Source organism: Typopeltis vanoorti, chromosome 3 (assembly GCF_054136105.1).
Source record: "Typopeltis vanoorti isolate ZY-2024b chromosome 3, IOZ_Tvanoo_1.0, whole genome shotgun sequence".
NCBI classification, from domain to species: domain Eukaryota; kingdom Metazoa; phylum Arthropoda; class Arachnida; order Uropygi; family Thelyphonidae; genus Typopeltis; species Typopeltis vanoorti.
The window spans coordinates 126,512,056-126,539,196 of record NC_143551.1 but is presented as its reverse complement, the minus strand read 5'-3'; the positions used below and the strand labels follow the sequence as shown (position 1 = coordinate 126,539,196).

The 27,141-nt window shown below is 36.3% G+C and overlaps 1 protein-coding gene across 1 annotated transcript in view; it reads left to right on the top strand.

Moving 5' to 3' along the window:
- The window catches only part of LOC150108543 (KICSTOR complex protein SZT2-like), a 1,022,772-nt gene that overhangs the window by 461,790 nt on the left and 533,841 nt on the right, over positions 1-27,141 (top strand). Inside the window, exon 30 of the mRNA XM_090390485.1 lies at positions 7,602-7,787. Within this exon, the coding sequence (XP_090246611.1) occupies positions 7,602-7,787 (186 nt within the window). The remainder of the gene's footprint in view (positions 1-7,601; positions 7,788-27,141) is intronic.

Sequence of the window (27,141 nt, the reverse complement as noted above, 5' to 3'; positions counted from 1 at the left end):
TGATGTAAACAGAATTAGTATTTCTTTCTGTAATAAAAGTGCTCCAAATTCTTCTTTGCAATTTTTAAGTGTTGTTTTCCCACTTACTAGGAATTAAGTTCATTGAGCTAAACTAATATAGAACTTATATAAATACTTAATTGGCATAAAATTTTCACAGTTTATTTCATCTTCAGTATGAAACAGAATAGCATGCACGCATAACAGAAAACTTCAGTTAATTATCGGTTGTTCCGATAATTAACTGAAGTCTGTATTAAGGAAAAATGAAGTAAATGTTAAAAAAAAATTTTTTTTAATTAGGAAAGATGACTGAAGTTGAGGATCTGTGTTGGTGATTTAATAATGTATCACTGCTTTCTTTTTGAAGTCATTCTATAAGGAATCTGATCCAACTAAGATAGTTCTCTGCCAGCATACCTTGTGTTTCATGTTGGAGGCTTAATGGATTTTTTAACAACACTCAAAAAGAATTAAAATAGACTTTAATACTTCCTATATTTCGTCCTAGTCACTAGGACATCTACGGGGATTACAAAAAAATTAGTGTAACATATGCACAAATAACAAACAATACTAAGCCCAACCACGTGGGTGACACTAAAGTCCTATCTAGGTAGAGCGCCCTCTAAGGGCAATCGTAGGTGGCCTGGAATGTAAGGTGGGAACTCTGGTGATGAGTGTTTCCCAAATCTTCGGAAGCTTAATGCACCCATATTTATTGAGATTTGGTTGGTTTTTGAGAGCTGCTGCTGCTTCTAAGAAAAGTCTCTCTTTCTTGAATTTGCTGTGGTGGAGCATGGTGGTTTTCTTCCATGATACTCTGTGGGTGGTGTCCAAAACATGGTCAGCCAAGCCTGAATGGCCATAGTTGTGTTTGAGGATGTAAGACTTGTGTTCCTCTAGACGGATGGATGCTGATCTACCTGTCTGTCCAAAGTACGCCAGCTTACAGGAACAGGGTACTTTGTAAACTCCAGGCAGAGAGAGAGGAGGGAGCTGATCTTTCGTAGAACGGATAAGGGTAGCCAGTTTGCGGTGGGGCTTATATGCTGTGTGTAGATTGTATTGTTTTAGTATCTTGGCTAAGTTTTAGTATCTTAGCCAAGATACTAAAACAATACAATCTACACACAGCATATAAGCCCCACCACAAACTGGCTACCCTTATCCGTTCTACGAAAGATCAGCTCCCTCCTCTCTCTCTGCCTGGAGTTTACAAAGTACCCTGTTCCTGTAAGCTGGCGTACTTTGGACAGACAGGCAGATCAGCATCCATCCGTCTAGAGGAACACAAGTCTTACATCCTCAAACACAACTATGGCCATTCAGGCTTGGCTGACCATGTTTTGGACACCACCCACAGAGTATCATGGAAGAAAACCACCATGCTCCACCACAGCAAATTCAAGAAAGAGAGACTTTTCTTAGAAGCAGCAGCAGCTCTCAAAAACCAACCAAATCTCAATAAATATGGGTGCATTAAGCTTCCGAAGATTTGGGAAACACTCATCACCAGAGTTCCCACCTTACATTCCAGGCCACCTACGACTGCCCTTAGAGGGCGCTCTACCTAGATAGGACTTTAGTGTCACCCATGTGGTTGGGCTTAGTATTGTTTGTTATTTGTGCATATGTTACACTAATTTTTTTGTAATCCCCGTAGATGTCCTAGTGACTAGGACGAAATATAGGAAGTATTAAAGTCTATTTTAATTCTTTTTGAGTGTTGTTAAAAAATCCATTAAGCCTCCAACATGATGTCCTCACAGCACTTAAGCCTCTTCACACGTATACCTTGTGTTTAGAGGAAATAGCATGCTCTGCAAGGCTTTATGATTCATTCAGGATCATGAAAATCAGTATAATTTTGTTATGTTCCTCACAACAAGCAGTCTGATTATTTGAATTGGCCAAAATATGATAAATCACAAGAACAAGGAATCTTTCAAACAGTTTGAAATTCCACTTTTCATCGACCAAGCTTTCCTTGGTTGATGAAAAGTAGAAAGTTTTTGCACAGGATGAAATGTTACTCGAATATTAAGTATCCCAAGAAATTTTAGAGCTATTCAGATGATAGTTTGACATATCAGATTGAATAAGATTAGTTTCTTCTTTTAAAAAGTGGAAAAAGATGGAATCCTGTAATTATTCATTGCTTTCTTGATAAGGGATTCATTGAAATAATTAGATAAGAATATAGACTGAGATATGATTCTTAATGTAATAAGGCCTTAGTAGAATTCACATGTTCTACTAAGGATGTGTGGAATTAGTTTTAATAGCTACCACATTTTGACAAGGGTGATTGTATTGTGGTACTGTGCATGAATGTAACTTCCTGTATGTTTTTTTTTTTTTTTTCTTTTCAAAAGATGAACAATTGAATCTTCATTTGAGGCCCGTATTCTAGAATGGTCTGCATTATTCATTGTAACAGCATTTTTAACTCTGATTTATAACAAGTCCAAGTAGTGAACATGTCATTAAGATATCTTTACCAAACAATAGGTTTAAGAATAATAATGCACATCTTTCCATAAAATAATTTGCAAGTATAGAGGAAAGAGGAATTCTCATAGCAGCTCTCTCTCTCTCTCTATTTGTTGGTATACCTTATCATGGCAAGTAAAATATCCAAAACATATGACAAATAGTTTGACAATTTCATCAGAAAACATTGTTTGCATAAATTCACAGGGTATTCTAAAGGTGTATCAGTATATGGTACTATTCAAATTTTAATTTATTGTGCAGATACTCTCAAAATCAGAGTTTTTAATGGGTTCTACTCATATCTTTTCAGATAACATAATATCTCGCAAATCTGGTCCCACTGAAATGCACGTTGAGCTTCATGTCTTAGAGCACCAAGTTGAATTTATGAAGTTGAAATACTGCCAGTAGTGCTCATTGCAAGCATTATTACAATCCCTACCGTATCACCTGTTGTTAAACCCCAAGTGACATTGGGATCAAGGGAAATGCTGCTGCAAATACTGGAGCTTTGTCAGCACATTCCTTACACTTTCTTCCATTCCCTTACAAATTAAAGTTATATAATGTGGGGGGGGGGAGGAAGAATGATACCCAAGTTGCAAACTTTATGTAAAAGAGGGATTACTAACAAACTATACCACTATATCAAGCCTAAAATTAAACTGATAGTCACGGAACTGTAGAAAGGATACTATGTGAATATTGTAGGCCTGATTTAGCCATTGTTTGGATTTTAATAGGTTGTCATGAATTAACAAAATCATTAAATTAAAGATACCAAGAAGTTGTATACTTGGTTTAATCCTTTATTCGGGTGTAAGCAAACAAAGTTTGTGCCTGAAGTATTTTCAGGACCGGTGCAACTCATGGTAAAGGTAGTATGACTTCACATCACTTAGTATCCCATAATGCAAAGCACATCTCCTTGCAGACATGTATAATGCTATGCATTATTGGAAGGGTCACTACCCAGACCAGTTTTGATCTTTATTGAGTTCTCATCAGTGTGAGCAAGACCCAGAGGTGATACCAAGGTTGAAGCAATGCAGAAGTCATATTTTCATGTACGAGTTGCCAAAAAGTGTATTTTACCACTTTTAACAATCTGCTGTATTTTATACTCCGGCAGATATGACTCATCCAGTATAATTTAGATTTTTGGATTCCTAGAAAAATATAATTTGTGTATTGTATTTAAAAATATTTTAAATTTACACCAGTTGAGTGCATTCATTTTATCCTAAATTTATATACATCTTAAAAAAAGTTTATATACAAAAGTTTTTTTTTTTTACATTATACATTTTACTTATGTGTTGTCTTGTACTTGGTGCATTATTGTTATAGATGTTGATGCACCAATAAAAACCAAAACACCATCCTGTCTCCTTTTCTGTTCTGTTTCTGTTCTTTCTTCTTCCATGAATACTGTTCCACTGAACTGCATCTCTCACTCCTCTCCCATTTTTGCTAAGTCTACAGTATCATTTACATCTGTTCTCAGGAGCAGCCTTCTTCATGAAAACTAATACTCAACAACGTTCATTTTCAGCTGTTCATAAAGAAAATCAATAGTCCTGTTAATATTCTGTAGCTTAAGCCTTTTGCTTGAATTATCTTGGTAGCTATGTAACTGATGCTGTTGTGCTGAAGATTGAAATGAATAGAACTCTAGCTGTAGTTCTAGAATGTTGAAAAACTTCAAGCAGTCTCTCTCTCTCGGTGTTTGTGTGTATGGTGTTGAACTTAGACATGTTATAAAAGTTATGAGACTTGATTTTGATAGATGGTTTTAAGGAGTATCTGTATGGAGTGCAGATCATTTGACTTCCTGAATAATGTTGAGATACTTTGGGCTAGTTGTAAGCTAAATCTTAGCACTATTCTCTATAAGGAATGGCTAATGGTTCAGTTACCTTTTTTTGCTCAGAATGTGGTATTTTTTCAACATGATGATGTTGAGTGATTTGGTCATTATTGGGAAAAGAGGAAGATGCCAAATGATATAGACTGACAGTATCAAACAGGATACCTTAAGCAGGAAGGAGTAATATATGCTCGGAAGGAGTAATATATGCTCAGGATAAATAGATGTATATGTAAGCATATTTTGTGTATACGCCATCATAATTATACCTCATAAAATTATTGATTAGCATTAAAGTTGCCCTAGTTTATAAGAATTCTTTATTTGTATAGAAAGAATTAGTCTTTCTCAGGAGTTCAGTGGGTAAAAGTTAGGGTTGTTCACTGAAAAGGCTGTAATTTTGAATCCTGCATAACCCTGGATGTTTGTAAATGCCTACCCTGGACAAGCTTGTATAACTTCTTGAGTTATAAGGTTGCCTTTTTTTTTCCTCCCCTCCATAGGATCAAATTGATTAGTTCCAAAGTCAGTGATAAAATGATTTTCAAGTAGTCTATGAAACACAAATTAATAAAAAAAATATAATAATATGATGATATTAAAAACAGAAAAATTAATATTTTTGATTAAATAGCAGAAACCCAGCTGGTGGCTTTGATGTTTAGTACTTTAATACTGAATAGCATCTTTATCAATAATAGGTTGTGGAAGTCATTTGAATTTTTATAAAATTCAAATGACTTCTACAATTGAGAATCTAGGAGTGTTTCTTAAACAAAAGAAGCCAGAATTTTTTTTCTTTAATTAAATACTTAATATAGTACGGTGCACACACAGACACACACACACAAAAAAAAAAACAGTACTGAATAACTACAATAACATGTGATATGGATCTACATATCATCATGTTTACATCTGATGATATGTACATCCATAACTATTGGGGAATCTTTGTCAAATCAAGTATTAACGATGGTAGATTACGTGCTTGAAATGGACACCATGTCTTTCAAGACAAGTTCCATAGCGCTTGTGAAGTTTCTGTATCATCTTGGAAAACAAGGATTGGGACATCTGCTGGACATATTGTGTAATTTTATTCCTTAGTTCATCAAGGTTTGAAGGTGGATCATGGTGGAATACCCATTCCTTCAACATATCCCAAACGAAGGCATCAAGTGATGTGAGATCAGGAGAACATGAAGAGTACGGGAATTCTGTGAACCTCGAAATGAGCCTCCCAGGGAAGTGTTCTGATAAATAGGCTCTAGTACCACGTGATGTGTGACAGGTTGTTCTGTTTCATTGGAATACAAAATGGAATGTTTTTTGCATGACACATCCTATGCAAATCCTGGTTGAACTGAACCAACATATTCTCGATGTAGAGTTTGTTATTCAAGGTCATGGTTAACACCACCCTCTTCAATGAAGTAGAGCCCAATTATGCCATGGCTGGAAACTGCATAGCATGTGGTGACCTCGCTGTGAAGAAGTTTCTCTTGGAAAAATTCAGGTCTCTGGAAACTAAGAAACTACTAGGTTTGTATTACATGACTTCTTAGATGGAAATATGCTTCATCTGAGAACCAGATATTATGACGGAAGCACAGATCTTCATAGACATTGGCCAGCATGTGTGCACATTATTCTTGCCATGCATGTAATCAGTTGCTGTTAAACACTGACTCACCTGAATAACATACAAAAAGGCACCCAGCTGCTTAAGGATTCTCTGTAGTGACCACCTCAGTATCCCAAGTTTTGCCAATGTTTGGTGTTGACTGCATTTCGGAGACTGTAACACTTGTTCCAGCTCACATCCGTGATTCTCATTTATGTTAACAGTTTGTGGTCTCCCTGAATGTCCTTTGCATTGCACCAGAACACTCACAGTATGTCAGAACCTCTTGATTAAGGCAATTATGATACTATTGCTTGAAGCACATTTATAGAAACAATGAACTGCTCACAAACATGTTGTAGACTTGGACAGTTTGCTCTACTAACTCCGCATGAATGAAAATAATGCTCAAGAATAAATGTCTTTTCTTCCAATGTCAATATCATTGCTATACTACATATAATTGTGTAGACCATGTGCTCTTCTATTAATGTGCATGCAGTCGAATGGCATATTTCATACTGCATGCACTGAAAGAGATGTCAAAGTTCAATACTGTTTTTTTGCACCATACCATATAATATTGTTATATGGTCAGGAAAAAAAAAACAGGCCAGTGGAAAGAAAATATTACTTAAGTAATAATAGAGCAGTCATTTTTTTTAGCTTTGTAATCATTTATATGTATGATGCTTTCAACTGTCATACATATAAAAGATTTTCTCTTTAAGTGCACTTAACAAAATTTTGACCCTCTGTTGATTGCCCCCCCCCATCAATTTGTATGCAAATTATTTTGTGACTCTGGCTAAGCAGATTATTGATATTCCTTATTCAGTAATAATCCTTAAAAAAAATAAAATAAATAAATAAATGGAATTCAATAACAGTTAGGTTTAAGTCAGATCCAAGAATGTGTCATGATGTTCAGTTTTTGTAGGATTATTTTTATTGGAAAAATTTAGCAAAATGATTTCAATTGATATTAATATAAGCTTTTGGATATTAGAATTTATATTAGCATTTGAGAAGTTGTTTCAATTTTGCTTACAATTGGAAATTTTATAGTGACAAAATTAGATAATACAAAATTATGCTTTACAGTAAATGAGACCAAAAATTGGTCAATACTTCCTGAATTGTTTTTTAACTTTTAATACACTTCTTAGTAGTGCTTATGTAATCATAGACACAAGCACAATATCAAATTCGTATGTGTTGTATCATCACTTTTTTTCAGTTTGCATCATAATACAGGAGGAACATTTAAAAAGGCTTGTCAGCTATTGTCTGATAAGCTTCTCCCTCAAATGCAGTTAGTACCAGAAAATGTTCAAATTATAGACGACAATTCAACCATTCAAGTGAAATTTTCCTTTCAATTATAGAATAGATCACTAATGATGCACGCTGTAGGAAAGTGAGGATTGTTGATTGAGCCATCAATCATAATTGATCATTTATTCACATTCACAATTCACATATCATATGGGATATGTGAATTGTGAATATCTCAGTTATTCTCCTTGCATTATAGAACCATTTCGCTGTTGTATTGTACCTACATTGAAATTAGTGTTTAAGTTTTTTTCATTCTTTCTATAGGTGAAGTGGATGCTTCAAGATGAAATAGCATCTGCAACCTTGAATTCTTATCCTATTACTGCTTCAATGCTAGAAATGGTAGCAAAACATGTAAACAATTCTTTGGGCATGCTCTGTTGTGCCTATGAAGAGGTACCTTTGCAGTTTGTATTTGGCCCTGAAATTAGCTTGGACAAATTCACCCAGGTATATGACAGTAGTACTATTCATAGTATTCATAGTATTTGCTTGTGCTGCTTTATATATATTTGCATTAAATAATTTATGTAAAATAATATTAATACTACTAGAAATGTGCATTTATCAACAATAAAATATATGTATACCACTGGAGTTGACCTTTTTTTTCATTCTTTTCATTATTTCCTTAAATGAACAACCTTGCTTTTGTATATAGGGTGAGCACATAATCTGAAGCAGTTTCAGAAATTTACAGAAATATAGTGGAATTCAGTATACACTCAGGTTGTGGCCCAGAACACACATACACATGGCAGTTTCTTAGATTTCTTGATGACTCTTACTATTTTCTGTTTCATATTCCAAATTGAAATTTTCCAGTGATGAATTGTAAACTTGATTTTTAATGTAATTATACATAACAAAACATAAAAAGAGTAAGGATTAAGTGGGTGACTAACAATATAAAGCAGGAGCTGCAAAAAAAGAAAGCATTGTGGAAGGTAGTATAGACAACAAGGTGATCAGCATGCCCATGAGCAGAAAGCAGTACAAACAAGAAGGGCAACTAGTATGGTAAGAAGGGCTAAATCAGATTTTGAGAGAAAGTTAGCTGAGCATGCCAAAGTAAATCTAAAAGTTTTTTTGTTATATAGCAAGTAAGAGAAACAATGATTATGGAAAGATATATCATCCATGTGGTGACATTGTAGTTACTGAGGTGACAGACTAATGTGAGCATTCAGATAGCTGAATTGGAGGTATTCAGTATATTGAAAAATATCAATTTGAATACAGCAGTGGGCTTGGACAGTATGTCAGCTTATATCATTTTCCGATGTTCCCAATCAAATCAGCAGAAGAATGCAACATCGATTCTAAAAATATCGTCAGGTGCCATCATTTCAGACCCATAAATAAAAGAAAGAACGAAACAAACTTTCCACTTCTCATGTAAATGACTTACGGCACACTGACAAGCACATCTAAATTAATAACAGCATTCAACAAGTTCAAAGACTTGTCCCCAATCACACATATGTGCTCAACCAGACCTAACATTTGTCCAGAGAGAACAAAGTCATCAACTTTGAAAATAACTAGAAGAAAACACCAAAATGAAGAAAACAATTGGATCATAGACTACAAACAAGCTAAATTAGTGCAAAAATCAAGTGACTCCACCATGGAGACCAGTATGCAGGCACTGCATAGGAAATGTGAAAGACCCTTGCAGGCAAATATTGCCTCACAGAACCTTGCATATCCACTTTACCTAAACTCCAACCCTAATAGTGTCCACTACCATCTTCAGTCTACCAAACCCACCTACTCTATCTGGCAGAAACTCAAATCTCATCTCTCCCCACTATTCATCTCAACCTTCCAAACTACACACTCTTTAACTCCTTTTGATCCAAGGGTGGCTGTGCATACATCCACTCAGAAATACCTTGCCAGAGAGCACCCAACCTAGAATCACTGAACTTTGACCTTCTTTGGTAAAATATCCCTTCCCCACTCAATTTTATTTGCTATCTCTATCACTCCTCTAATGCAACCAACCACTCTGAGCTCTTTAATTTCCTCTCCTTAAAAATTGATTTTTTCCAGTCCCACTTTCCCAACAGCGAAATCATCCTCCTAGGAGATTTTAATGTCCAAAACGCCAACCGGCTTTCCCCCTTCAGTTGTACAGATCATGCAGGCAGAGATGCTGAAACATTTGCCATCACTAACGACCTTACACAACTTGTTCAGATGCCAAACCAGAATAATAGATAACCTAAACTATCCCCAAACACCTTAGATCTCTTCCTCACCACTGACCCTTCCAAATACACAGCAAATGTAGTGCCCCCCCCCTTCCCAGGTAATTCTGACCACTGTCTAGTGCTCATCTCCTCCCCCATGCAATAATGCTAAAACAGCCACTCCCATACAAGAGTAGTTTTGCATTATAACAGTGCAAAGTGGGACAGCCTCTACAACCTCTATGCCTCATTCCCATGGTTGGACTATTGCTTCCAGTCTTCCAATCCAAACATATGCAGTGAACTTATCACCAAAGTAATCCTCACTGACATGGAAACACACATACCCCACACTACTCTGAACTGCCATTCCCTAACTAAACTCTGCTTCTCCAAAAAATGTACCAATGCCTCCAATCATTCTAACTGCCCAACTTGCAATGCCCTCTATATCCTTTTGCCAGAAAGAGATCAGAAACCTGTTGTCTAAATTAGACACAAAAAACCTGGTCCTGATGCATCCCTCCAGTTGTCTTGAAAATTTGTGCACCAGAACTGACTTCTACCCTGTGTTGCCTGTGCATATCTCTTACTCCACTGGTCAACACAGTGGAGTGAGAGATACACAGCCTGGAAATTGGTCTATATTCAACCCATTCCCAAGAAGGGTGACAAGTCACTGCCATCCAACTACTGTCCTATCTCACATACCTCAGTCCTGTCTATAGTAATGGAAAAAAATCATCAATTCTCATCTCCTACACTACCTTAAAGGCAGCCACCTAATAAACGACCGCCAGTATGAATTCCATTTCCTGATCAACAGGAGATCTGCTCACATATGTCCCCATCTCTGGACAAATGCCATGGAGAAGTTTGGCAAATCTCAAGTGGTTGCACTTGATATTTCTAAAGCCTTTGACCAAGTCTGGTACAAAGGCTTAGTAAGCAAACTCCCATCATTTGGACTGTCACAGGACTTCTGCAGATGGATTACCAGCTTCCTGTCTGGGCGTACACTATGTGTGATGGTAGATGGCTCCCTATCCTCTCACCATCCAGCTAATCCTGGGGTCCCATAAGGTTCTGTCCTCTCACCAACCCTCTTCCTGCTTTATATCAATGACCTAATTCAGTTGACCTCCAACCCAATACACAGTTTTGCAGATGACAGCACATTGCACCCCTCCCTTTCATTTGATAAACCTTAAAATTCTACACAGCTCGTCTCAACCTACAGAATATCAATCACCACCTCCCTCAATTCTAATCTCCAAGCCATCTTCCAGTAGAGTTCAGATAACCTTGTCAATTTCCATGCTAATAAAATCCAGTTCTGTCTTATCTCTCATTAAAAAAAAAAAAAAAAAAAAAAAAAAAACATTTTTTTTCCAGTATTATTTTTGACAACACCCAAATTTCCAGACAATTTGAGATTTTTCTTCTTGGAATTACCCTGACATCAAGCCTTTCCTGGCATAAACACATCACAACCATTGCATCCTCACCTTCTAAATAACTAGGATTTCTCTTTCACTGAAGAATTTACATCGTCACCCCTGAAAAACTGTTAACTTTATACAAATCACAAGTCTGCCCAGCTATTGAATACTGCTTTCACACTCTTTTCAAGTATGCTTGCAAAAATCTTACTGGAAAATTTAGTAGAGAAATTCCTCTGTAATTCTTGCATTCAGTTTTATCATCATGCTTTTCAAGGATTTAGGCCTAGAGTGGCTTGTTCCACCCTTAGAAATCATCGTTGAATCTCTTGAGAGGTTGTCCTGGCTTTCTTTTTCCTAGTAATTTGTAATTTAAGGCTTGTTTTGGTAATCTTTCTGTTTTCGTTCTTTCAGCGTGTTCCATCCATTTATGTTTATATTTTAAAATTTTTTCTGTACTGATTCCTAGTTTAATTCTTTCATAATTTCTTCATTTCTTTCGTGATCGAATAGAGTATAATTTGCAGTTTTTCTCATAAACTTAATTTCAGCTGTTATTAATATTTGTTTGTCTTTTTGTTTTATTGTCCAAATTTCACTTCCGTTCAATAGGACCTGTAAGGGATAATGTATTGTATACTTTGAGTCTGGTTTGTTTTTGAAACTAGGTTAGGTTTAAATATAGAGTTAATTACACCTGTTATTATTAAATATTTCAAAATGTTTAGGTTTATATCTTTTTCATTTTCATATGTAATCATACATCCTAGGTAGGGAAATGAATACACCTGTTCTAAAATCCTGTTATTTTACTATTTTAGCTCTTACTGGATCTTGTCCTTTAAAGGCCATTGTTTTTGATTTTTCTTTTGATATTATCATTCCATAATAGTTGGCTGTCTCATTTAAATTTAAAATATCTTCAGATATTTGTAAGTTATCTTCAGAATTTGTAATTATTATTTGGTCATCAGTAAAAAGGAGAATGTTTAAGTTCACAGTAGGAGAAAGTTTAATACCTTGATGGAAATTTTTATTCCATTTTATTATTATTTCATTTAGATAAATATTATAAATTAAAGATACCAAGAAATTATATACTTGGTTTAATTATTTATCCAAGTGTAAAGCAAACAAAGTTTGCACCTGAAATATAATCAGAACAGGGCAACTCATAAAAGCTAATGACTTCACATCACTCCTTAGTATCCCATAATACTCTGCATTATGGGAAGGGCCACTACCCAGACCAGTTTCAACCTTTATTGAGGTCTCATCAGTGGGAACCAGACCTAGAGGTGATGCCAAGGTTGAAGTAAGGCAGAAGTCATACTTCCATATACAAGCAGCCATGATGGGCTGTGAAAAAGAGGTGTTGTAATAAGATGCCATGTTGCAGGCCTATCTGTTCAGAAAATTGTTGACAAATTGGGCCATCACAGGTCAACAATCAGTGATACCATAGTGAGATGGAAGAGCATGGATTCAACTGCAATTGCTATCCATAGTGAATGACCCACCATACTCACCAAACATGACCATCTTCTCTTCTGTCTCAGACGGGTTGAGTCTTCAATTGAGCAGGATATTCCAGTCTTCTCTATTTCTTGCTGTTCGAAAAAGTTCCTTATATGTTCTGCATCCCGAAATGTTCTTCATTAATTTCAGCCAGGTAATTCTTGGTCTTCCGGGTCTTCTTTTTTCAGTTGGAAAAGTATTGATTAGGACGTTAGGAAGTCTGTCTGCATCCATGCATACAGTGTGGCCAAACCATCTCAGTTGTTGTTTTCTATTATTTTCTTTTTATACAATAATATGCTTGGTTTAATCCTTTATCCAAGTGTAAGCAAACAAGTTTGCGTCTGAACTATTTTCAGGACTGGGGCAACTCGTATAAAGAAGCTAATGATTTCACATCACTTGCCTTAGTATCCCATAATGCAAAGCACATATCCTTATGGGTATGTGCTTTGCATTATGGGATACTAAGGCAAGTGATGTGAAGTCATTAGCTTTTATATATGAGTTGCCCTGTCCTGATTATATTTCAGGTGCAAACTTTGTTTGCTTATGCTTGGATAAAGGATTAAACCAAGTATACAATTTCTTGGTATCTTTAATTTATATCCAAGTGAAAAAACTTCTAGCTATAACCTCTGGGTGTTGCTCCCACTAACGAGACCTCAATAAAGGTCAAAACCAGTCTGTGTAGTAACCCTTCCCATAATGCATAACATTATACATACCTGTAAGGATATGTGCTTTGCAATATGGGATACTAAAACAAATGATGTGAAGTCATTAGGTTTTATATACGAGTTTCCCTGTTCTGATTATATTTCAGGTGCAAACTTTTTTTGCTTATGCTTGGATAAAGGATTAAACCAAGTATATAGAGGTGCTAAAGGGTCAAAGCTGTATAACTGAGAGGAGACCTCCACATAGCCTTTAAAGGAATGCGGAGAACCGACCAGGGCTTCTGACCTAATGTCCAATCCTCACCTTCTCGTGGTGCACCCTGTTGGGTATCTACTTTGATACTGAACGAACGAGGATGGGCTGGCAATTTGGGATTTAGCCGACCAAATTGTATTCTTATTGGTTAAACCCAAATAAAAAATGATGGTACAACATGACAAAATTTCATGCCGGCTGGGGCGTTGCCCGGTTAAACAAGGCCCCGTTGTTTTCGCCAGGAAACCAGGGCGAACAGCAAAAAGTCAGCTACTGGAACAAATCTGAAAATAAACCCCAACTCAACATCACCAGAGTTAAAGATCGGTACTATCAACGTAAGAAGCCTGAATGGCAAAGAAATGGAGCTAGCTGAGGAATTAGATAAGTACCAGATCGACATAATAGGGGTGACTGAAACAAAAAAGACCAAAACTGGGGAGATCTTTCTGAGCAATAAATACAAAATGTTATATTCAGGCAATAACAATCAAGGAAAAGAAGGAGTAGCCATAGTATTCAACACAAAATACGAGGCTAATCTTCTTGAATGGCAGTCAGTCTCAAGTAGAGTAATGTGGGCAAATATGAGAATGGGGAACTGGACAATGAGACTTATTTGTGCCTATGGTCCCACAGAAGGTTCTACTAAGGTAGAAGTGGAGGAATTTTTTGAGGCTTTAGAAAAAGCAACTGACACAATGAAAAAGGAAAAGTTGGTCCTTGTTGGGGATCTAAATAGTAGAGTAGGAAATGATTGTGAGACATACAAAAATATTTTGGGAAAATTTGGAGAAAAGAGCAAAGCTAATAATAATGGCAAATATCTGTTGGATTTCTGCTCAGGACATGGACTGGTTATTACTAACACCATGTTCCAACATAAAAATGTGCACAAATTCACATGGAGAGAAGAGGCTAAGAATAAGAAAAGTCTCATTGACTATGTTATTGTTGATAGTGATGTTTTCTCCCTGGTGCAGGACACCAGAGTGTACAGAGGATTTGAAATTGGAAGTGATCACTATTTAGTCTTGAGCAGGATAAAAATGAATTTCATATTGAAAAGAATAACATGTAAGAAAGTTTTAAAGCGAATAAAAGTTGAGCAGCTCTCAGATGTAAACTGTAGACTAAAATACAGAAATATTATTGAAAAGAAAATGAAAGAGTTTGAGAACAGGAATCAAACCTTGGAGATTCAGTGGCAAACTCTGAAGGAAACATTGATTGATTCTGCCAGAGAGGCATGTGGTGAGGTTGTGTGCAAAGATAAAAAAATCAGAACTCCCTGGTGGACACAGGAAGTTAAAGAGGCAGTGAAGGAAAAGAAGAAAGCATATCAAAAGTTCCTGGCAAATAAGTCAGCTTTTACTCTTACAGAATACAGAGACAAATGTAAGAAAGCTAAACAGTGTGTAAAACTAGCTAAACCAAAGTCATGGGAGGACTTTGGCAAGAATATAGAAAATAAATATCAAGAAGGTGGCAAAATATTCTGGAGGTTGTTGAAGAAGCTTAGGAATGGAGGAAAGAGTGCTGTAAAAGGAATTAGAGATGATAAAGGTGAAATGAAAACAGGAGAAAAAGATATCCTTGAAGTATGGAGTAATTACTTTGAAAAACTGCTAAATGAAACAAGCAGTGATGACAGCACAGTGATAAAAAACACTGACCAGGCATGCAGTCAGGAATACATATCCATACTTGAAGTAGAAAAAGCCATCAAAGGCTTGAAATGTGGAAAGGCAGCAGGAGTAGATGATATTCGACCAGAAATGCTGAAGTATGGTGGTATAAGAGTCTTACAGTGGCTGCACTGCATAGTTCAGAAAGCCTGGACAGAGGGACGAATTCCCGATGATTGGAGTAGAGCTCTAATAGTACCCATATATAAAAAGGGAAATAAAACTGAATGTGAGAATTACAGAGGTATTTCCCTACTGAGTGTTCCTGGCAAGATCTATGCAAGTATACTTGAGAAACGGTTGAGAAGAATTGTGGAAGAAAAGCTTGGTGAAGAACAAGCTGGATTCAGGCCAAATAGAGGCTGTCAGGATCAGATCTTCACTTTACGACAAATAGTCGAGAAAGCATGGGAATATAACAAAGATCTGTATTTAAGTTTTGTCGATTTGGAAAAGGCATATGACAAGGTGCCAAGAGAGAAGCTATTCAATACGCTGCAGTTATATGGTGTCAATGGGGCATTATATCAAGCAATACTTAGTCTGTATTTGAGTTGTGAGTCAGCAGTTAGAATTGAAGGAAGTACAGGAAGATGGTTTAATGTTAAATCTGGTGTGAGACAAGGATGTACCTTATCCCCTCTGTTATTCATTATCTATATGGATCACATTATGAAGGAATGTGGTATTAAACCTGATATCAAAATTGGAGATGTTAATGTCAGCTCTTTGCTTTATGCGGATGATGTTATACTTCTAAATAAATCTGCTACAAGTCTGCAAGATTCTCTGACTAAATTGAATAGCTGTTGTAATAGATATGGTATGAAGGTCAGCAATAAAAAGACAAAGACAATGAAAATAGGCAGAATCATTGAAAATGTCAACTGTGTTGTGAATGGAGAACCTGTGGAACAAGTAAAACATTTCAGCTACTTAGGCACAATTTTTACTGAAGATGGTAAACTAAATATAGAAATAGACAACAGAATCAGCAAAGCTGGTATCGTGGGAAGTCAATTGAATAAATTCATATGGAATAAGAAAGAAATTAGTCGGAACACTAAATTAGCTGTATACAAGACTGTGTTCAAACCAATTTTAACTTATGGATCTGAGAGCTGGGTCAGAAGTAAAACACTTGACCAAAGACTAGAGACCGCAGATATGAGAGTCCTGAGAAAGATTAGAGCTGTGAACAGATGGCATCAATGGCAATATCATATTAAAAATGAGGATATTAGGAAAGAACTTGACATTGTCAGCATCCAGGAATGCGTTAGCAGAGCTAATCTCAGATGGTATGGTCACTTAAATAGAATGGGAGAGGAAAGATTAGCAAAACAAGTGTTCTCTGCCAGGTTGGCAGGAAAACGACCCAGAGGAAGACTAAGATGTAGGTGGATTGATACGGTACAAAGTGCCTTAGACGATAGAAATATAAGATCTGATAATGTTGGAGTCTTGACAAGTAACAGACTGATTTGGAGGAAAATTGTAGATAGGAAGTTAGTAATGATGTAAATTTTTCATGTAGTACTGTCATATCCTGTACACCCCTTGAGGGTACATGGCAGGAATTTGATGATGATGATGATGACCAAGTATATAATTTCTTGGTTTCTTTCATTTATAGCATAACCAAGTGAAAAAACTTCTAGATAAATGTTAAGAAGAGTTGCTGAAAGTGGTCACCTGTCAGACTCCTTGGTTTATCTCTCTCTCTCTCGGATATGATAGTTCATAATTTAATCTTATTTGTATTTGATTATTTTCATATATACATATGACAGCTTTTAGAATATTATTTGGTATTTGTCTTCCTTTTAATATGTTAAATAAAATGATTCTTTTAACTTTTTCAAATGCTTTTTCAAAGTCTATAAATGTAATATGTGTTTCTAAATTGTATTCTCTTCTCTATTATTAATTTTAGGCAAAAGGCTGGGTCTATAGATGATGATCCTTTTCTAAATCCATTCTGCACTTCTAAAATAGAGTTTTCAGAATATTTTATTACTTTGTTATTTAAAATTCTGCTATATATTTTGTAACAGGAATTTAGAATTTTTGTAATAGATTTCACGGTTTGATATGAACACAGATGATTAAGAAAATAACTATTTATTAACTTACAGCTAATATTTCGCTGGTATTATATCCAGCATCTTCAGAGCACACAACACAAAGTTTGTTAGAAAAGCAAAACAACCACAATCCGGTGTAACAGTGGGGCTAGGAAAAGTAATTGCAGCTTGCAACACAAGACTAAAGTCCTAATATGACGCGATCCAGGTTTAAAAAAAAAAAAAAACGGTCTACATATCAAATCATAAATCGAGATCCCCCCCAACTCACAAAAGAATAAGGTTTTGCAAGTTATTGAACAAAGTCACTTCCTGCCCAAAAGAAATTGTCAAAAAACTCAAACCCGTGCACGTTAAAACACCCAGAATATATGGTGCTCCTAAAATACACAAACAAGATACACCTTTGTGTCCTATTGTAGATAGTATAAACAGTCCTACATATAAACTAGCTAAACATTGGTCGGTAGGTGTCGCACTGATATGATCGTCGGCTTGTCGAGAGCTCCTGAAAAGATTAGTAGTATTTTATGTTATAATTGGCAATTTTAATAGAATTTTACGTAGTATTGTTTGCTTTTTGTTTCTAGGTGTGTCTGTGCGATTTTTGTGTGTTTTCTGTGTTATTTTAATTATTATTTTTAAGATAAGATAGCGTACATATGGCACCGATAGAAAAAAAAAAAAATGGTGGCCAGGTCGCCATGCTTGTTTAAGAGTTTTGATATAAAAGAGTGTATGCAATGTGCTGTCTGTGAAATGTATGCATTGCGAAGAGCAGTGGGAGTCTGGTTAGATAGTGATAGTGGAGTTAATATGTGCAGAAAGCATAAGGAAAATGAAGATCTCAAGCGTGTTTCGGATGGCGAGAGTGATATCATTAAAGATAGTCAGAATATAGAAAATAGCAATGTGATAAGGAATTGCGAGGTAGTACCAGATAGGTGTGAGAGCGTCGGTGAAAGTGTAAATGATAGTAGAAATACAGAACGAATGGATGATTTAATTGATAATGAAAATGGTGAGGTAGATCATGTAGCGAAATTGCAAGGTTGAGCAGAGCGATACACAGAGCAAAAAGGCAACTGGAGCGTATGGAAAAATGTGTGCTGAACCTACCGACTAATAAACGGCGAAAGTCTGTTACGGTAAATAATAGAATGCTCGTAAACGTCAATAAAGTGAAGGAGCAAATGCTGTATGGAGATTCGCTATTAAGAGGTGTATTAGTTGAGAGTTTGACGAAATCGTACCAGCTGGGTGCAAACATAAAGGACATCAGCAAATCTATTTGAGTGCAAAAACAGAGGGTGAAAGAGATGATAATCGTGGCAGGAATAAATGATTTGAAAGAAGACAAAATGGAAATAATAGAGGATGTGAGGGAATTACTTGAGGTAGCAAAAGAGAAGAGTGAGAGAGTTAGGATGGTGAGTATTTTACCGCGGTATGACAGTGAAGTGTTTAGAAGGAGGGCCATAATTGCCAATGACTTTATGGGTGGGTTATGCATGGAGAGTAGTGTGGAATTTGTGGATGTGTGGAGTAAGTTCGATGGGCGAAAGGATTTATATAAGATGGATGGGTTACGTTTGAATGGATTTGGTGTATGGAGGCTTGAAAAGTGTTGATGAATGAAGTGGAAGTGGATGTACAGACTCAGGGAAACTAGATTTATTAAGGGGGTGGGGCGAGTAGATATGCAGTCTTTAGGGAGGCAGTTGAGGGTATGAATGAGTATAATATGCCCGAACGAGTACGAAGCACAACAAATCAGAATGGGATAGTTAGTATAAGGCATCAAAGTAGGGATGGGACTAATGGGCTTCTACAATTCATGTACACTAATGCCAGGAGTATTAGGAACAAGAAGGAAGAGTTTTTGGCCTTGGTTGGCACTTCCAGGCCACAGGTTGTTGGTATTAGTGAAACATGGTTGACAGAAGATGATAAAGCTAGTGGGATTGAGTGCGATGGGTATAGCATGTTCACGAGTGACAGGGAGAATAAAAGGGGGGGGTGTTATTGATGATAGCTGATGAGTTGTAGCCAGGGAGTATAGAAGCTGAACTGCAGGATAGAGAAAAGAGCATATTTGTGGCTGTTTGGTGTGAGATAGAGTCTAGCAGAACAAAATAAACAATTGGGTGCTGCTATAGACCAAGTGATGGAATAGATGGTGAGGATAGTATGCATAAGCAAATAGAAGAAATGAGTGGAAGGAGGGTAATTATTATGGTTACATTGACTGGAAAGAGGGGAGGGCACATGGGAGGAAGGAATTGGATTTTATGCGGTTATTCAGGGACAACTATCTGTGACAGCATGTAGTGGAAAATACCAGCGGGCAGAGAGTGCTTGACCTAGTAATTACATCTGAGAATGTGGCTGTAACGAACATGACCATGTTGCCACCAATTGGTGAGAGTGATCATAAGGTCATGACTTGGGAGGTGGCTGAAGGAGTGGAATTTACAACTAAGACAGGGTACATGTGGAATTACCTTGCTGGTAAGAATGACAAGCTTAGGAGTGTGCTTGGTGCAGTGCCATGGCATGTAAAACTGCAAAGGCTGGATGTTGATAGTGCATGGGAGGTGGTTAAGGAGTGTTTGCAGGAGGCAATGGCTGACTGTCTGCCTAGAGTCTGAATAGTAAATCAAGTAGGGGTTAAATGGATGAATAACACCATTAAGCTTGAGCTGCAAAAAAAGAAACAACTGTGGAGGGCATTTAAGGAGAATTGTGATGAATGAAGTAGAGGTAACTAGTCTATTACAGAACCTCAATGTCAATACATCTGTGGGATTGGATAGTATACCAACTCGTGTTATACGTGAAGCAGCTAAAGAATTGTCAGTGCCCTTGACCATTTTGTTTAATTTGAGCCTCGGGTCTGGGTCAGTCCCAAGGTGGTGGAAAGAGGGGAAAATAGTTCTGCTGCATAAAGGTCGTTCCAAGGCTGCTGTTGAAAATTACTGGCCAATCAGCATAACAGGAATCATTATCAAGGTCTTGGAGAAAATAGTCAAGAGGAAAATACATGATTGGATAGATGAAAATGTGATACTGTATCGGGGACAGCATGGTTTTGTGAAGGGTAGGTCATGCCTCAGTAACTTGCTCACGTATTATAACACAGTGATGGCTGAACTGGATAAGGGTAATGGGTTTACAGTGATTCTACTGGACCTTGCCAAGGCCTTTGATAGGATACCACATGGAATTCTAATCAGTAAATTGCAGCATATGGGGATGGATATAGGGTTGGTGAGATGGATAGGAGGGTGGTTGATGGAGAGAGATCAGAGAGTGGTTTATTCAGGACTAGAATCCACAAGACGGCCTGTGATTAGTGGTGTGCCACAAGGATCTGTTCTTGGACCACTGCTGTTTAATTTGTTCATTAACGATATAGGAAAGGATCTGAGAGGAACAGTTCATTTGTGTGCGGATGATGCAAAGTTGGGTAGGGCAATAGTGAATGCAGATTATGTCAAAATATTGCAAGATGATTTGGATAGATTGGAGGACTGGGCTAAGGAGAATGGATGTCAATTTAATGTGGCAAAATGTAAGGTTATACATTTTGGGGTGAAAAGATTAGCAGCAGTTTACTACATTGGTGGAGCTGTACTCCAGGAAATTTATGAGGCACGAGATTAGGAGTGTTGGTGGATAAGGAGTTGAAGTTTATGCGGGCACATTGCAAAAGTGGCCAAATCAGCTCATCAAATCACTTGGTTGCTGAAGAATACATTGACAAGCAGAGACGAGCAGGTTATTGTTCCTCTGTATCGAGCCTTGATAAGGCTCGATACAGAGGAACATCTCGACTACTGTGCACAGATTTGGTCACCTAGGTTTCTTCTTGATGGCGAGGAGGTTGAGAGGATCCAGAGGCGAGTGACCAAGATGATAGCGGGTCTGTGGAATGAACCTTATGAGAGCATGTTGAGGATTTGCAGGTTGCAGAAATTGGTTCATAGGCGGAGGAGGAGAGATATGATTGAGACATTCAAATTACTGAAGGGTTTCTATAAAATTATTTCAGAAGATATTTTTGAGAACAGGGCTGGTTGTGGGAGGACTAGGGGACATCCATAGAAACTGGGCAAAAGTGTGGTTAGTAAGAGTGTTAGAGCTGGGTTCTTTACTTTTAGAGTGGTGAATGAGTGGAATGGGCTGCCAGAGTCTGTGGTGGATGCTGTGACAGTGAATGATTTTAAGGCAAGGTATGATAGATACTGTATGAATGTCGAATAGTTGTGATGAATATGATTTGGGGCCTCCCTCGATGAGTCTAATGACTCTCTGGAGTAGCCCGTAATAATAACATTTAGCCAAATTACTAACACCACTTACACAAACAATTCTTCCTCTTTTGTTAAAAATTCTTCCTGCCTAAAAAGTATTTTAGAAAATCACACCTTAAGTAGTTCAGACCTAATGGTGAGTTTTGATATCACCTCATTATTCACTAATGTACCACTGATTGAAACACTTAACTTACTAAATTCACAATTTCCCCCAGATATATTTCAGCTATTTAAATTCACAGTACAGGCAGGTTATTTTACTTGGAAAGGGAAAATATACAAACAATTAGATGGGATAGCTATTGGTTCGCCCCTTTCTCCCCCCTTAGCCAATTTCTACATAGAACATCTGGAAAAATTAGCTATGAACACAGCCACTCTCAAACCTAGTCTCTGGCTACTCTATGTTGATGATGTGTTTGCTATTTGGCCACATGGCCCAGACACATTGAATACATTTTTAGTGCATCTAAATATCCAGCACCCAAAAATCCCCTTTACAATGGAACTAGAAGCCAATGACTGTCTACCCTTCCTGAACACACTGATCACACGTCTTCCAGAAGGTTCCTTATCATTTTCGGTTTATAGAAAACCCACACATACAGGGAGATACTTACACAAACAATCACACCATCACCCTTCTCAACTATATGGTATCTTAAAAACGCTAACCCATAGAGCTAGAGGAATCTGTTCCAATGACATTGCTCTCACTGCTGAACTTTCTCACATACGACACACCTTCTTAACCAATGGTTATAATCCCCATAAGATAGATAACATACTAAATGCTACCCAGAAATCCCCTCTATCTACCACAGAAGACTGCAACAAAACTATCACCATCCCATACATTAAAGACACATCTGAAAAGATATCTAGGGTGCTTAACAAACACCAACTACGCACAGTATTTAAACCTTATGTAAAATTAGCAACTCTCATCTGTTCACCTAAGGACAAATGCACTCCTTTATCACATCCAGGAGTCTATGAAGTGTCCTGTTCTTGCCATCAAGCCTACTACGGACGGACAGGAAGAACTGTGGACATCTGCCTCAGTGAACACAAAAAGTATATCCGACACTTTCGCTATGGCAAGTCGGGTCTGGCAGACCATGCTTTGGATACCCCTGCACACAGGATCAATTGGAAAGAAACAAAAGTAATGCATAGAAGCTTCTACAAGTGAGAGATTGTTCCTGGAATCAACAGAAGCCTTAAAACATACTTCAAACCTTAACAAGTATGGCTGTATAAATCTACCAAAGATTTGGGAGACAGTCATCTTAAGACCAAATTGATCTTTATTACTTTTATTTTATTTCATTTTTCAAACTTTCTAAGATTATTATTTGGACTACTATTTCAAAACCGAACTTTTTTTTTTTTTAAACCTAGATGGCACCCTATTAGGACTTGAGTCTTGTGTTGCACGCTGCAATTACTTATACTAGCCCCACTGTTACACCAGATTGTGGTTGTTTTGCATTTGTAACAAGCTTTGTGTTGTGTACTCTGAAGATGCTGGATATAATACCAGCGAAATATTAACTTTTAAGTTAATAAATAATTATTTTCTTAATCATCTGTGTTCATATCAAACCGTGAAGTCTATTACAAAAATGTCTGACGAACACATAAGCCTATCCACGCGTAGGAATTTAGAATACTTATAACTCCATAATTTTTAGGGTCATCTCTACTACCTTTTTTAAAGATAGGGATCACAATTGCTTTTTTCCATTCTATTGGTGGGTTACTTGTTGAAGATATTTTATTTAAAAATAATAGTAGTCTTTCTTTGAACCTTATTCTTGCATATTTATATAATTCTAAACCTAACTTATCTTCTCCAGGTGATTTTCCATTACTTTTTTTTTTTTTTTTCAGGCTGATTTCTAATCTTCTTTAGTTATTTCCTTTTCATTTTCATTAAATGTTTGAAACCCTTAAATGTTTACATTTTACAAAGAAAGGACTTAAATGTTTAAAAATCTTTTATATATTAGGTCTTATTTTATATACTTTATATAAAATAATGTATATAAAATCTAATCTTATATACATTAGGTTCATGATTCTGTCTTTCACTGACTTCTCTTTTTTCTATGGCTCTTATTCTTTTATATTCTATTTCATCTTCGAATCTTTTACCGCTTAACCATTTATGATATGCTTTTTTTTTCTTTTTATTTAATTTTTGGTCTTTCTTTTGCTGCTGTATTTGATAGCATTTTTATATTAAGTCATTCTCTTTCTTCATTTTATTTTATTTTATCTAAAATATTGGTTAATTCTTTGTTCATATAGCCATTGTATATTTGTTTCATTAATAATATAGTTTTATGAACAAATGTTTTATTTAAATTTTCTTTGTTCTTTCCATAGATTCATTTCAATTACCTTACTCTTTTATTCAGTTTTATTATTATTATTATTATTCAGTTTTATTCCCTTTTTTTATAGATGGATACTATGACAGCTGTACTCTAATCATTGGAAATTCAACCTGCTTAGCAGGCATTCTGAATTATGCAGTGCATCCACTGTAGAACGTTTATACCTCCATACTTAGCATTTCTGATCAACTATCATTTACTCCAGCTGCTTTTTTGCATTTCAAGATGTTGATGGCTTTTTCTACCTCAAGTATTGATATATATTCCTCTATTTATTCCTTTTGAAATTTTCTAGTACAGTTGGTTTAACAGTTTCAAAGTTATTACTCCAGACTGGGGTATCCTTATCATTAGTTTTCATATCACCTTTATTATCTTTGATCCCTTTTACATTACTCTTTCCTCCATTTCTAAGCTTCTTCAATATCCTCCAGAAAATTTTGCCACCTTTCTGATATTATTTTCGATACTCTTACTGGATCTTGTCCTTTAAATGACAAGATCCAGTAAGAGGACAGTCTTCACATGACTTCTGTTTAGCTACTTTTACATAGCTTAGATTTTATATTTTCTCCGTATTCTTTTAAGCCATCTGCTAACTTATTTGCTAGAAACTTTTGGGATGTTTTCTTCTTTTCCAGAACTGCTTCTTTAACTTCTTGTGTCCACCATGGTGTTCTTATTTTTCTATCCTTGCAGAATATCCATATCTCCCTAGGTGAATCATTCACTGTCTTCTTCAGAGTTTGCCACTGTTAATCTGTGGTGGTTCTTTATTCTTTAAATATTTTTAATTGTTTACCTTTGTTATTGTATCTCCTTGATTATTCCGTCAAGTTTTCTTATATATCTATCTAGTTTACTTCTATGCAGTCTCACTACTAATACTTGGCCGTTAAATAATTCAATGATGAGTGTACAAGATTTGGAGAACAAAGGGATTGCCTCAAGGTAGCGCCAATTCCTTTGTTTAGGCTCTGGTGTTAATCCCTTTTTGAATTTAGGAAAAATTTATATTTTGCTGCGCCATCCTAAATTTTAGACAGGAAAATAATTCAGTATCGGAAATTAACATGCAGAAATGTACACTACTATTTAAATCCCTAATAACTTCACTTAGCACTTAAATTCATTCAATACTTAAATCTCAATCACAGTCATGGCTATACTCATTTTTCTAACTCCCGCAATGGTTCGCACCTTTATGAGCGGTGCAAAAAGACCAAAATCAGGCAAGTTTTCAGATTGACAAATAAATACATTTATTAAACAGTTCAGATAAATTATAAACACTTTTAGTTACTTGCGTAGAGCTTAGACTAATTCTTAAATTGAAATCAATAAATTATGCAATACAAATAACTTCTGGCATTCCAATATAAGCTCAATTCTCACTTGACATTCTATACAATTCCCACTATTAGTTTAACATCTCATTCACAATTTTGCAATTCTAGAGGCTAATAAGTTGACAGGTTAGCACGCAGCACTAACGTAAAGCTATACAATCTTCCTTTAAAAAACAATAGGTTTCCTCTTTCTCTTTTTGTATTAACTCTAAAGTCCTTCCAGTTAGTGAAATTAAATATATCATAAAGTTCCTCTGATGGACATGTAAATTCCCTCTGATTACACAATCTTAAAAGAACAAATTCTTCATCTTACCAGCGACTCTGGTATCACTTGGCCTTCTAAATTTCCATGGGTGCTGTGGGCTGGGGCACGGGTCACTTTCTTGGATGTAAACTGCTCAAACATGCCACTACCTGATTAAGTGCTTCAGCATAATTTTCCGTCTGTGTAGTGTCTTCCACAGACTCGGGACTCGTACTCTAGCTGAATTCTTGCTTGACCGGTCGGCTCCTTGTCAGCATGTTCGCGCCTTCCTACGACTTCCTGGGGATCTCTTGAACTTGATGACCACTCGCTCTAAGAAATGGAAAAAAGCCATGAGCTGGCACTGCCACGCTCTATATATCTCCCGTGCAAGGTTTACCATTCTCTGTCCCGTTACTTCTCCTTTGCGCCCGGTACTTTGCTTCTCCCTCATACCTAGAGCCATTTTTTCCCCTAGCGTGCTTATTGGGAAACTACGTGTGCAATTATTCTCCATCGCAAGCGATTGCCTTAGGTCTTAACTTCTTAAGGCGATTATGTTTCTTTCTCCATAACATAAACATTAATACAAAGTTCACAGTTTTAACTCCTGGAAGTTTCAACATAAATAACTACAACATACAGAGAGATACATTAGTAATGAATGTTGTTGGGGGTTCACAGTCAGCCTTATATTTTTCTGATATACAAATACTAGCTCCGGGAATGAAGTTACTTGTAAAATCTGAATGAATTACTCATGGATTAAATTTTCATTCATTCAGAATTTAACACCACCGAGACTCCAAGGTTTCATTCTTGTTTTCAAACTGCTTCAAATTTTCTTCAGTAATGTTTGTATAGTTAAGTGTACAGTTTACCTGTAAAAGCTGCTCAACTTTTATTCTTTTTAAGACTTTCTTACATACTGTTCTTTTCATTGTTATATTCTGCTTAGTACTAAGTAATGTTCGCTTCCAATTTCAAATCCTCCATACACTCTTGTATCCTGAACTAACATGATGATATCACTATCAACAATGAAATAGTGAATAAGCTTTTCTTATTTCTTGTATGTGAACTTTTGCACATCTTTATGTTGAAACTTGCTGTTAGTAATGACTAGTCAGTCCTGAGCAGTAGTCCAATATAAATACTTACCAGCTGCCCATTTCTTCAAATTTTCCCAAAATGTTCCTGTATTCCTAATGGGATTCATTTCCCAATAGTGTTCAGATCTCCTACTAGGTCCACTTTTTCCATTTTCTGTATGTCAGCTGTCTGTTCTAATGACTCAAATTTCTCCACTTCTTCCTTAGAAGAACATTCTGTGGGACCATAGACATCAATAAGTTTCATTTTCCAGTTCCTCATTTTTTTCACTTGGTTATAAATTAAATTAAAGATGCTAAGAAAGATGCTGAGGTATTATCAGTGGGAGCAAGACTCAGAAGAGATACCAAGGTTGAAGTAATGCAGAAATCATATTCATTCTATTTCCCTTATACAAGTAGTGAAAAGGTTTAACACTTCATTAATTGAAATACTCTAGATTAGAGCTAGTTGTAGACAGTTTTTTTCGCTTGGTTATAAATTTTCAAGAAATTATTAACGT